The 13,907-nt window shown below is 39.5% G+C and overlaps 1 protein-coding gene across 1 annotated transcript; it reads right to left on the minus strand.

Annotated features, from left to right (window-relative positions):
- Positions 1-11,492: 11,492 nt before the first annotated feature.
- LOC149004068 (uncharacterized) lies at positions 11,493-13,619 on the minus strand. The gene has a single exon (XM_089168670.1). It carries the CDS (start codon positions 13,311-13,313, stop codon positions 12,216-12,218), a length of 1,098 nt encoding a protein of 365 aa, XP_089024796.1. The 5' UTR covers positions 13,314-13,619; the 3' UTR covers positions 11,493-12,215.
- Positions 13,620-13,907: the final 288 nt, after the last annotated feature.

The following is a 13,907-nucleotide window of genomic DNA, read 5'->3' on the forward strand; positions in this document are numbered from 1 at the left end:
CCCTTCTCCCGGAGTTACTTCCCTTCATTCGCTTCGCGGGAGCCGCATAGCAAGTAGAAATTGATGAGTGAGCGATCCGGCTTCTAGCCCTTCCATGATGGATTTGTTTGCCTGAAAACCCCGACCTCGGTAGAAAACGAACGGCTAACTTTTTAGGAATAAAATGTAGTGGGTTGGGCTAGCACTTAGATAGCGCAAGCTCGTCCAAGAGACCTGCCAATTTTAGAAGAGTACTGGACTCGCCTGCCCCCACGGATCCCTGCTGTATTAATAAACAACTCTCCGATCATTTAATGTGATAATGAGGCTTATGTAATGTCTTGATCATTTATTTTAATAAGAGATTTGTAACTTGTAAGTATGAGTCCTCTTAGTGAACCATAAACTAATGTTGGGTTCCCTTAGTGTAATATATTATGTGTGGATCTCAACGAGACTAACACCGTTAGTCACCATTAAGTATATTCAAATTTCAAACTTGGAAGGACCAAAATACCCTCTAGGTTATTTAATACAATATTTTATGATTAAAAAACTCTCTAACTATCTACAATATATATTGTGAATAGTTAGCAAGCTCTTGCATGACTTAGATATTTATGGACCATTCGAAATGATGACAACAATTTAAGGATACAATAAGTGATCACCTCCCCATCAAGCAAGAACTTATTGTTTTCTTGACGTTTTTCTATCACATATTTGGTGAGACTTAGATTTAAGTATTAATAAAATAATTCAAAGGTGGGATTCATCATTCATAGTTGGTCCCGTATATGCCTCACACCAAATGTGCGGCAGAAAAGCGTCACAAATTGCTCTCTCATCTGAATTATTTTTCTCCTCAAGTTATTATTAAGAAAATAGACTTCTGTGTTCAGGGGCGGACCCACTAAGGGGCCGGGGGCCATGGACCCCGGATTTTTAAATTTGTTTACTATTTCTTAGCTTTTTCATTTTTTATATTAATTTCCTTTATTTTTCCAGCTTTTTTTTTCTCACATGTGAAATATCACTATTTCCCCTCCCCCCCCCCCATTTGAAAACAAATTTTAAATGTATTATAATGGGTATAATTGTATAAATGTATCTCTATTTAAAAAATAAATCCTCAATCCCTATTTATTCTCCTCTTTATCTCTCTCTCACATCTTTTCTTCTTATTTATTCTCCTTCTATAAACGTGGGTTAAGGGAAATTTTTGAAAAAGCAAACTAATTCCTCAATTCCTATTAAATCTCTTCTCTCTTCTCTCTTCTCTCTTCTCTCTTCTCTCTTCTCTCTTCTCTCACACATCTTTTCTTCCTATATATTCTCCTTCGATAAACGTGGGTTAAGGGAAATTTTTGAAAAAACCATTTCTAATGGAAACTAATTCCTCAATTCCTATTAATTCTCCTCTCTCTTCTCTCTCACATCTTTTCTTCCTATATATTCTCCTTCGATAAACGTGGGTTAAAGGAAATTTTTGAAAAAGCCATTTCTAATGGAAACTAATTCTTCAATTCCAATTAATTCTCTTCCCTCTTTTCTCTCACATCTTTTCTTCCTATATATTCTCCTTTGATAAACGTGGGTTAAGGAAAATTTTTGAAAAAAACCATTTCTAATGGAAACTAATTCCTCAATTCCTATTAATGCTCCTCTCTTTTCTCTCTTACATCTTATCTTCCATGATTCTTCCATGATAGAGTCCAGACCGAACTCTTCAATAGGAACTTGAGGACACTTTATTATCATCTACGTGGACTCTATTATCGTACAGGTAAAAACCTATATAAAAGGGATGAAAGGCGAAAGAAGCGTAGGTAGAAGTTGAGATTTCAGTTCCTTGCCTATTAAGGTGATCTGCAGCAAACACTCAGGAGTCCTTTTTTTTCGGTAAACTGATCCTTCAGACGCTGTTTGTTTGCAAATCTTTGGTATTAATTCTCTCGAAGGCTTGAAAGAAAGATGTCTTCTCTGCTTCCGTGTGAGGCCATTCACTCGACTGATCATGTCGCCGCACTTCCAACTGATGTCTTTGACCTGATGGTGCAAAAGTTAGATAAGCTGAGCTTTCAATGCATGGGTGCTGTTTCTAGATATTGGAGAGCAATGGTTCATGATGCCAAGAAAAGACAACCCTATCAATTTCCTGAGCTCCCCTGGTTAATGATTTCTTCAGAAAAGGTTGATCATCCCACAGGTGCTCATCAGCAGATTCGGCTTTTCAGTCTCACTCATAAGAAAATTTTGAAGGTAAATTTACTCCAAACCTATAGTCATTGTTATGGTTCCTCCTGGGGTTGGCTTGTAATGGAAGGGGAGGTTGGTTGTATCTCTATCTTGAGTCCTTTTAATCGTGAGATCATTATTCACCTACCAAAGCGAAAGGGACACAAAAGTTTTAACTCAATTTTTTACGGAGAATTCATTCGTAAGGCTATATTATTGTCTGCTCCCACATCGAGTGAATGTGTAGTGGTTATGCTTGATAAAGGGTCACTATCCTTTTGTCAATTGGGAGATGAGGGTTGGAATGACTTGTGTATATGTCCGATTGAGAGTTATCATTTTGAGGACATTATATTTTTCAAAGGTAAAGTCTATGCAGTTATTTACCATCGACATCTTGTACATTTTGTACATGTGGAGTTAGGTAATACTCCAAAGATTGTACATGTGGAGTTAAGTCATAATCCAATGTTCACCGACAGTGACTTGTTACCTTTTGATGAATGGACATCTAAAATAAAGACTTTTTATCTGGTAGAACATCTAGGGGACTTGTTGATGGTGATAAGATGTGGGGATCTTATAGAAAATATTACTAAAAGGTTTGTGATATTTAAGTTAGATGAAGAGAATGAAAGTTGGACTTCGGTTGAAAGTTTGGGTCATCATCACATACTATTTGTAGGCTCAGCCAATGTTGTTAGCCTCTCTGTATTGGATTATCCGACCTTCAAAGGGAACTGCATATATTTTATAGAGACAATTGAGGGTTTAACTGACAGAGGTGTGTTTGATTTGGGGGAGAAGAACTTCAAGCCACTTGTCTTAGATGATGTTGTAATCCCTATTTCTACTTCATTTTGTCCCACACCTATTTTCTTATGAAGGTGTGACAACTTTGATGTACATTTCAAGCATGTATACGGGTGTTTGCAAAAGTTTTTGAATGATTTGGTTTTAATATAATACAATTACTCTTTTTCAGTAGCAAAAGTCATTTGATGATTATCATCTTTGTAGCCTATTTATTTATTGATCTCCAACTTGTAAAGAAAAAGCTTTGGTTCTAGCTTATAGGGCCTTACAGGGCCCCATACCTTTGTGGTTGCTCTCTTCTTCTTGGTTTAATATCATTTTGCTTCAAAAGGGGAAAAAAAAGAAGAAAAAAAAAAAGAAGAAGAAAGTTCACGCTCTGAAATGAAGTAATAACTTGTTAAGTTTCAAGGTGAATAGCTGAATGGTCCTATGGAAGTGCTGAAGTAGCCTATGGAAGTGCTGAAGTAGCCAATAGGATTAGTGTCTTGCTGCAATAGAATCTGCGCTCAAGTCTATTATCACTTTATTTCCTACTTTCTACTCATTCTATCTAATTCAAATTAATTAGGTAAATGAAGTAGCAATGATTTATCTAAAACAGTAAGTACCAAATAAGTGGTTCCATCCAAGCTTAAGTGTTCTTTCTCTGTATATTCATCTTTGCATGGCTGGCGATGGACACAAGTAAGATTCATAGCATATAGAATCGACTGCCCATTTCACTAGTCAAAAGTATCAGTCCAAGATGAACATGCATTGTGGCTCAAAATGAGTTCCAATTTATACAAGTACCACAAAACAAGGCCATGAAGTTTGGTGGATCTGTGTATCTTTGTATCTTTGAAATGGTCTTACTGGGCTGAAGTATAACATCTAAGATGGGTGCTGCATTGGTGAATTTTATCAAGTTCACCCATCGTCTTGATTTAGATCATTCTGATTTGGTTGACCCAGTGGAAGAATCCACTTCTGAGGAACAAACCCCTGATCTAGTATCAATCCTAAACCATGTTCCCTTGTTCCTTGTAGTAATCAACTTAATGCTGTCTTACTTGTTTGTGTCCCACTTTGAGAATTTTCATGACTATATATATTTTATTTTGTGAACAGTAGAGGAAAGATAAGCAAGGAAGAAAAGTTGGCATTTGTGAAGGCTTTTTTAAAAGAGAGGATAGAGCAATGTCAATGTGCTTAATTCTGATAGCTCTATTATTGGAAGAGAGTGGATGAGATATTCAAATAATGTTGTCCTTGAAAATGAGAAACCCAACTGTCTTGTAATTTTTTATTAGCTTTAGGTAGTTCTTTTCAGCTTTGTGAAAGATAAATATAGAGCAGCATACCCCTAACTGCTCTGAATCAGGGGAAAGGCACCTTGTGACTATGTTAATGTGCTTGACTTTGATAGCTCTGTTATTGGAAAAGAGTGGATGAGATATTCAAGGAATCTTATCGTTCAAAGTGAGAAATCCAACTCCGTTGTAAATTTTGATAAGTTCTAGGTAGTTCTCAGCTTTGTTCAACAACCCAACCAAACTTCAATTGAATATGGACGTATAAGGTCTAGGATAGAGAACTCTCCTACTCTAATAGTGTTTTCCATTTTTTGTGGTACAATAGGTTTGAGCGAGTGGCTTAAGCCTGTGCTACATTTTTCTCTGTAGTGGTGGATTTTACTTTTTTGTTTGTTGTCCAATTCTCTACCTGCAGTTGGATGAATGAATCATGTGTTAATGAAGCATGTGAAGTGGACCAATGGCCTTACTGGGTTGCAGGTATGTCATTAGATGAAACTGCAGGCTGCTGTTGGGGCCTTTGATTTTGTTCAAAATGGTTTTTGTTTGATTAAAATGTATGGTAGAATTTTGAAGGGAGACTTGGTTACAGCCATTTTCGATGGCCTTTTTGCTGCACTGCAATGTCGTGTGATATAGAACGCTCAGCCACCCGCTTGAAGTTCAGATCAACTCTCTTTAGCTGGAAGTTCTCCTACTGCAGCCAAAGCAAGCCTGGCCATATTTTTTAGTTCCCATGTTATTGCACATTTCCAGCTTCTTCTCCCAATCTGTTTTTTGTATGGATGATTAAGCTCAGCAGATGACATATGTACTCTCCCTTTCTGTCCTGAATATACTCCAAGACATTCCCTGTAACTGTTCTCTCTTTTATTTGTCTAGCTGAATCAAAAAACCAAAAGCAGAACTTCATTTAAATTGGGCCTATAAGGTCTAATGTACAGAACTCACCTACTCTGATAGTCTATACATTTTTGTGGTGGAATGGGTTTGAGCGAGTCTACTATTAAGCTTGTGCTGCATTTCTCTCTAGTGGTGGATTTTTGTTTCTTGTTTCTTCTCCAATTTCCTCACTTGCAGGTTGATGAAAAAAATCAAATGTATTAATGAAGTATGTTAGACCAATGACCATTAATGCCTTTACCTGTTCTGCTTCAAGTCAAATCCCATGTAAAATGGTAAATAAATCACAACCCTTATGATTTTATTATTAATCTTCATGACAAATTAACAAGTATGACTTAGAACTGGTGATGCTAAATCCCCTCCCCTGTTGGTCAATATACCGTGAATCGCATTTACATTTTCTCTTCTGTCTCAATCACCTCTTATCTACAGGCAACTCAGGACTGAAGAATTGAGTTTGATCTGCTATTACCTTGTTTAGTACAGAGATCTACTCCTCTTGGTTCAGATGCTTGAAACTGGTGATGCTAAATCCCCTCCCCTGTTTGATGGTTTTTTTCCTGTATAAACTTATACTGTGTGTGCATTCCTTACAGTCTAATGCTCTTCGTTGTGATGACCAATACTGATTCTTTACTGTAGAGATCTACTACTGCTAAGGCTAGATTTAGTCCCAAGAGACCCGACTGAAAAAATAACTCAGCTTCTAAGGGGCTTCCTATGATGATGCAGGATGAGCCTTAACTTTTAATTGCAAGTACAAGAAACCATAGCTGAAAACCAAATGAGATCTATGGGATTATACAACTGTCTTCTTGCCCCCTTAGCCGAGACCCATTAAATTCACACACTTGTCACACCTACTTCCTATAGTACAACCGAGGAAACCAAACCCCCATTTACCCACCACCTCATTAACACCTCAAACAAATCAGATCCTCTCTGTGCAATGGCAACTCCCACATCAAACATTATAACTCAAGTCATTTGTGCTTGCACTACGTTACAAACACCCACCCCCCCCACCAACCTCATCTTCTTCTTAAACACCTCCCTTTCCTTTTGTAGACAAATATACCACTTTCCCATTCGCTGAAGTTTTTGCAACTCACCTGTTATTCACCATTTCTGATTCCTGGGCACATACAGCAGGCCACATCCTCTCATTTCTCATTGGTAACTACAGATGGGGAGACAAGCTGACCGAAATATACAACACTTCCCTGCTTCGAGATCTTATAGGCCTCCCTTTGCTCCTAATAGTGGAGGTGGCCGTGGGTACTCAAGGTTCAATGAGAAGTCTGCCTACAGGTATGCAATTTGGAAACAACCTGAAGGCAATGTTAGTTTCAAAAGCTACAAAGGTAACCTGCCTAAACCTACTAATGAGCTTGATTGAACCTTCTATGGATATCTAATTGGTATTACTAAGGACTCAATTGTGATTACTTGTAAAAAGTTAAACAGATTTTTGGCTTCCCCTTGGTGTAGAGTCTGTTTTTGTGATGGGGCAAAACCTATTCAGAGCTGTCTATGCTTCTGAGGAACACAAGAATGGAATCCTCTCCCTCTCCCCCTGGTGGTTGGGAAATTGCCTACTCCACTTATTTATTAATCCCATGCCTGAATACTAGGGTGAAAATCATATTAGATGTTAATAGAAACATGGGATACAAAGCTTCCCATAAGAATGTTAATGCTGAAACAGTCCCCCTTAATTAAGGTGCTCTAGGAACTGAAACTGATCCGTACCAAGTGTGGTAAGATCACTCACCCCTCTTCTCAGTGTAATGAAGGAGTAGGGGAATTTGGTGTTGATTTTGAAGATCTTCTTATTGACCCTACTAAAGGTGGGTTCACTAGATTCCATTCCACCCACAGTTTGGAAATTATGTATTCTCTCCCTACATTTGATGAATTCGGTAAATTGAATAATCATGAGGGAAGACCTTTGTCAACGTCTTCTCGTGGGACTATTTTGAAATGCAAGGATTGGGCCCTCAAGTGGCCAAACAAAAGGAGAGCGGACAATTAAGCAAACCCTAGTTAGTGCGTGGAGAACGGCTAGGCAAGCCCATCAAGGCGGAACAAGGACATTGTGTAGAAGTAATGGAAAAGAGATAGAGGTCAGTAACAAAGTCAAACCAGTATGAGGAAAATATGAGCATCAACTTTGTTACCCCCTCCCCTCCAAACTTAATGGAGGAATTTGCAGTGGGAAAATACCTGGTGGAAGGTCACATTTCGAAGCCCTACTCACAATCATTGGGTGAATCCAGTAATACAACTCCTTGCTCTTCCATCCATAATTTGGATAACATGTCCAATGTTCTATCACAGTTGTGACCAATGTTCTTGTAGTAAAAAAAGGATGGCCTGTTACCTCCCAATCTGAAGGTGGTTATTGTGGATGAGGAGGGGGAGGATAACAACCCAGACTCTATCACTACTATTAAGATCAACACTGGGAAGGATAATTCCAAAAATGTGGAATTCAATGTGAATAATTCTGAGCTCTCAAATGATAACCACTCTATCCATGCTCAAATGGTCATCTTCAACTTCAATTGTCACACCCCACCCGCCGGTATCGGTCCCGCTCGAAAATCCGTGGGTACGATTCACAATCACAAGATCCACGATTTACCCATCAACGATAACACACAATAATAATCAATAGCAAGAATAATCCAAATAATTAAATAAAAGGAATCACATGAGTCCAAATACTCAAAGGAAAGAATCATGGAAAAGGAATAAAGTAATCGTATCCAAAAATAATAGAGTTTTAACGGAAGCAAATTAAATTAAGTCTGGTTATTTCTTTGGGATCTCTCATAAGCAGAGGTCTTCTCTTCTAGCCTTTCAATGGAAGGGGTCATCCAACCCCCTCCATCATCTTGTCAAAGTGACAAGCCACTTGGACCCTTCTGCCATCAATTGGCACCATAAGCACATTCCATGCACCCGCAAGTGGCTTCGTGTGGTACATTGCCACTTCCCATGGGTGTCTCCACAGCTTCTTCACAAGAGTTGCCCCAGTCTTGTGGAATTTCTCATGGTCGAAAATACCCATTTGTATAGTACTACACGTTTCACAAAAAGGAATGAGTTCTGACGAACTTAGTAAGGGAACACATCTCATATATATATAGTTCATCATCATAATATCATGATAAACAATATAATTAAAGGACAATATGTAGCGTATGGATACAACTAGAATCTAACTGTGCAAGTCTCTAGTACGTCAAGCATGCTTTAACATATAACACCAGCCCTCCTCTGGGTGGGTCTAGTCACTCGATCCCTCACGGAACTGGTTATCTCTATTAGGATCCTGGGCAAGGGGTTCAATCAACCATGGCTAGGGTTTAGATCCACACTCTCTCACCATGACCATTGGCATGAGTACTAGCGCATGTCGGGGTTTCTAATCCAATGCAAGGTCATACAGTGACATACTACATGTAGTCCAGATACATCCCCTATGGCACCAACCAACTTGGTTTAGTATCATTCTCTACCTAGGAATGAGAATCTTCACGGACTAGCTACCTCTGTTGGACTCCAATCCCTAACCCTATGGTCATCCACATACGGTTGGGGCAAATGCTCTCATATCCCCTCAAGACTCCCGGCCCTCATTAGATGTCCATGAGCCCAACCTTAACATATACACCCTACCAATGCATGATCAACAGTAAACCATTGAGTTTTCGCACTGACTGGCTATCGCTATAGGATGAACAGAGTCACATCACTGCTATCACGGGTCATTCGGCTTCAATTTCCCTACCGAAAGGGTAGTAACATGTATGTGTACCTAGCCATGCATTCTAGACCTCCTAGGTATGTCATCCAATAACCATAATAGTGTTGGGGGCATCAGTAAGCAGCGTCCCATACCACAACCCCTGATATCCCAAGCAATGGTTACCCATCAGGATACCCTCAATCATAGTTACACCACATCATCATCCACCATTACATTAATCAGGCATTCAACATCATATAACAATTGAAGTAAACCTAATCACCATCCACAATTATATAACTATCATGAATCATTTAGACTATTGTTACAACAGGTTATATGTACAATAATGCATACAAAGTAACGAACAATTCATCATGGATCATATCAGTACATATATGCAAGGATGTGACCTTAACTGTAGAAATGTAAAAGATTACTAAAGTGCAATTAGACCTCACCCACAACAATTCCAGAGAGCTTTAAAGATCACCTATATAGGGTTACAAAGTCATATTAAGAACATAAGTCAAATAGAGCAACAACTAAATTGACTAGGCTTCTGTGATCCAGCCGGTCGCTTATGGTGGTTGGTTAGGCCAATCAACCGCCCGGAGCAACCGTCCTTATTCCAGACAACAACGCAAATCCGAAATTCTGACTTTTGATCTCCTGATTTTAATCCAATTTTGGGATGATCTAAATTTGAATTTCGTCTTTAAGAAGCTAACAATTCTAACACAATCCAAAACCCTCAAAAGTTAATGGTTTAGTAATCACATCATCTCCTTCAATCAGATCAATCCTTTATTCAGACGTAAGGATCTATTTTCGGACATGACCCAATCAAGATCACTGATGGAATGATAGAACCATCACAATTAACCATCTACAGAACTATGAAAAAAAAGATTCACACTATTTAAAGAGAAGAAAACTAGACAGAGAGACTGTGAGATCATCTTACTTCCGAACCCGGCTAGTGTAAGGATCCTAACCCGGCTAGTGTGATGCATAATGTAAACAAATGGATAACTGACCTCCATCTCTACCATAAGCTAATTCCAAATAGCATAAACAATGAGCCAATTAATATAAATAGTACAAGTCAATGCATATGTGATTATGTAAAATCCTTTTGCTCACCAACTTTATTGTGTGCAGGGCTACCTAATGAACTTCTGAACAAGATAATGTGGAAGGTGTGTCTTTTTTGGAATAGGAAAATACTTTTTGTAAGCACAGCAGAAACAGAGGTGGAGACAATGAAGAAAGCAATGGCACGGGCAAAGGACATGGGCGTAAATATCAAAGAAATTTGGTGTTGCAGGGACGAATTCAAAGCCATGTTTATACACAACAATAGTATATGGCCCTTGAATTTGATCCAACCAATGACCGAACTTTTTGAAAGCACAAAGAACATCATAATTTGTAATATCCGCTCTCACCCTTTAGAAAACTAGCTGTTAGAATTAAACCCACCTCATTTTGAAGAGAGAAATACAAACCTCTCCAACATAAAATGTAACTGTAACAACTCCCACCAATGAATGAATATTTTCTTTTATTATCAAAAAAAAAAAATCACAACCCTTATGAGGTGCCAGTGCCACCACTAGCTTAGTGATAAAATCTCCAAGGGGAATTTAATTGGATTAGAACTCACAAAGTGGGTCGGGCTCCTTGTGTAGTCCTGTAACTGTGTGCTTGAGTAGGCCAGAATCCAAGCTGAGCTGAAGCTAGGCCTCAAATACAAAGGGGCTTGAGTGTGTTAGAATCCATTTTGGCTATCCTCTTGTTTAAAATGTCAACATGGGCATGTTAGGTCCTATTCGGGGTAGGGTATGGGGTGTAGATCATCTCCCCTGACGGCGTTACAATCACAAATAATGTGAAGTCCACATCACCCTAACCCTGTGACTCTCTCTGTAATTCGTGATCAACAGCTATCGAGGGAGCACAAAGTGCTTTCCGTCGATCCAAACTCGTATGTATGCACTATGCACCAATAATTTGGGTAATTGAATTTTCTGATTTTGTATTGGGTTCCAATTGGCTTTTTGTAATAACCTTTTCTATACGCTCTACCACACGACTGTACTTTAGATCAAAGTATGGAAACAGTCTTTCAATAAAATTAGTTGGAATAAAATTGGTAGAAAATATATCCCCAAACTTTGCTTGTACAGAAACCTTCAGCATCGAATCCACATCTTTATTTTGGTTGGTTTAAAACAATTGGATAGTGGTTATGGTTTAATCAAATACCACTTTTTCAGTTTTTCATTGGCATGAAAATGCAAGAACTTGAAAATGTTTGTCTTATTTTCCTCAGGTACAATGGTACATGGACTCAAGAACATTATTCTAGAATGTCAACACAGATCTGTTCTAGTGGTTGAAACCAACACCTCTTAGTGGCTTAATTATAAAAAATAAAAAAATCATTTGTACCAAAAAAACCATTAATCTAGGATCAAAGCAACCACCCAATTTTAGTTCCTCTTCCGATGATTTTACATTGTCTGTTTTCCAAATTTTGGACCCAAATTCAATTGTTAAAGGAAAGTCAATTCTATTTGACTTGTGATCCCTTACGAATGGCTTTTGCTTCTGCTCTGCTTCTGCTCTGCTTCTGCTGGCTTCATCACCTCGTTTCAAGAATAATGATGGTTCAAGAATGTGGACAATTGTTACATGCAAATGGAGCCCATGATTTTGTCATACATAAGAGCATGGAAGGACTATTGTGAAAGAGAATGACACATGTCACCTATCACCAAACATGATGATTACATGTTTGGCCTTCTTTCCATCTTCCAACACCCTTAAAAGGTGAACTGTGAGAAACTGAATCAATTTCCTTTTCTGCAATTAATAGAATTTCTTTGCGTCTGTGATCTTGACCTAACAGTTTTCCAGATTCTTCCTCAAATCAACACTAATTAAGAGAAGTTTCTTAATTTTCTTTTTCTTCTTCTTCATCTTTGCTTTTCAAAAGTTATTGGTTGCAGATTGCTGCTCTGTGCAGAACTATGAAAGTTATTCAAGTCTCATCCCTACCCAGAACTAGAAGGGCCAGAACAAGTAACTAACCATTCAAGCATTTTCCTTAATGTTAGTTAAATACATGATATATATACCCAGAAGGAATTCATGTGTAGATTTACTTGTCCAAGAAATAATACAAGTGAAGTGTTTAAAACCAAACAGAGTCGCTCTTAGTAAACCACTTTCTTGGAGAACATAGTGCGCAGGTTTAAGAGGCTAACCCCATTACCACCGTTACCGGTGGCGTCGCTGCTGCGAGTGTCGTCGCTACCGCCAACGGTGCCGTTCTCGTCGGTTCTACAGCTCAAATGCTGGCGATATCCGATGCACATCGGAACATTCAAATTCAAAACCCTAGCCCTAGAACCGCCACCGCCACCATGATTCTTGTTCCGGCGAGTCTCTTTTGTTTCTTTCTTTTTCATCTTATTGGTTGTCTTAGTCACAGGCTCCGAACTGCTCGAAGCTTCTCCCTTATCGACATTTCCAACTGCCACCGGCGCAGTAAGATTGGAGCTCCGGCCGCCGGAGATTCCGCGGCGGATCTTCCAAACTGGGCTAGTTCTTCCCAGATGAACCCCAACTCTGCCAGGACTACTCGGCCATCTTCTCGACTTGGACTCGCCTGCCGAGTTACTACGAGAACAGGGTGCACTACTCACCTTCCGGGTCGCCGTCATGGCTAGCTTCGGCCGGTTTCCGCCATTCCCAGCGGAGCGGCTCCTCGAGAATGGCCATATGTTGATGTTGAGCTCCGCCCCAATAGCGTTGCCACCACTACTCTTCCTCTCTTTCTTCTTCTCCTTATCTTTGTCTTTCTCTCTGTCTTCGCCGCCGGCAGAGGACGACGTGGCTGTTGTTGTTCTCTTCTCCCCTATCTTGAAGATATCCTTCCATCGCTTGGATGCAGAGAACCCAGTCGATAACTCTGGTAACGACACGGTTGAGGATTGAGGTCCTGGTCCTGGTCCTGGTTCAGACCCAGTTTCAGTTTCAGGGTTAAGAGTTTCTGAATCAGCTTTATGTTCTTCTGGGTCTGGTGGATCAGAATGCTGTGGGAGGAGGTGCAGAGGAAGAATTACGCCGTCGACAAACAATTCATCGGCTGAGAGGAGTTGGGGTTGTGGAGATGAAGGGTTTCCCACCATCCAGAACTCGAATTCAGATGAGTTAGAAGCACTGCTTCTCCTTCCGCTACTGCTTGGAGGAAGCACTTGCAAGTCTGGTATGAGCGTTGGGGTTTCAGGATTGAAGTTGGGTTTCTCCATGGATGGAATGACGGAACGAAAAACGAGAGAAAGAAGAGGATGGAATTATGGAGAGATTGGAAATGGTTGGTGGGGAGATGCTGGTGTCACTGGTGTGAAGTTTCTCTCTTTTCTTAGGAATCAGCACATGGCTCCGCGCAGATGACCCTACAGGCATTAAAGAATGGAGGAATTAGTACTTAAAGCTGTGGAGAGAGAGAACCCAAAGGGGCAGAGGTGCAGAGCAGACAGAGGAGAGAGAATACAGAGTATTTGTTGAGCATTATTAACTGGAACTCTGAAACTCCCCCTTTAATCTAAGAATGATACAGAACACTATACCCAAAAAAAATTGTATGATACAGAGCAGAGTAGGAAGAACTATGCCTTTTAAGCACTCAAGGTAAACCAAAAACAGAGCCAAAAATTACCCTCCATTTCATGTCTTTCTGTTAGAGGATTCCAGTACCTAAAATTCACCTGGGAAGTTGTATCCCATACTGCATAAGGTAATCCCCTGTCGAAACTAGTCATGGGTATTATTGGGTAGAGACGCATTGGATCATAAATTCAAATAATGATTTGGGGAAAAAATTGCTCTAAGCTGGCCTCACT

Source organism: Hakea prostrata, chromosome 9 (assembly GCF_041222555.1).
Source record: "Hakea prostrata isolate BN-2017 chromosome 9, UWA_Hpros_2, whole genome shotgun sequence".
NCBI classification, from domain to species: Eukaryota; Viridiplantae; Streptophyta; class Magnoliopsida; order Proteales; family Proteaceae; genus Hakea; species Hakea prostrata.

Coding starts and splice junctions, on each gene's coding strand:
- LOC149004068 (XM_089168670.1), bottom strand. CDS start 13,313: ATGGAGAAACCCAACTTCAATCCTGAAACCCCAACGCTCATACCAGAC.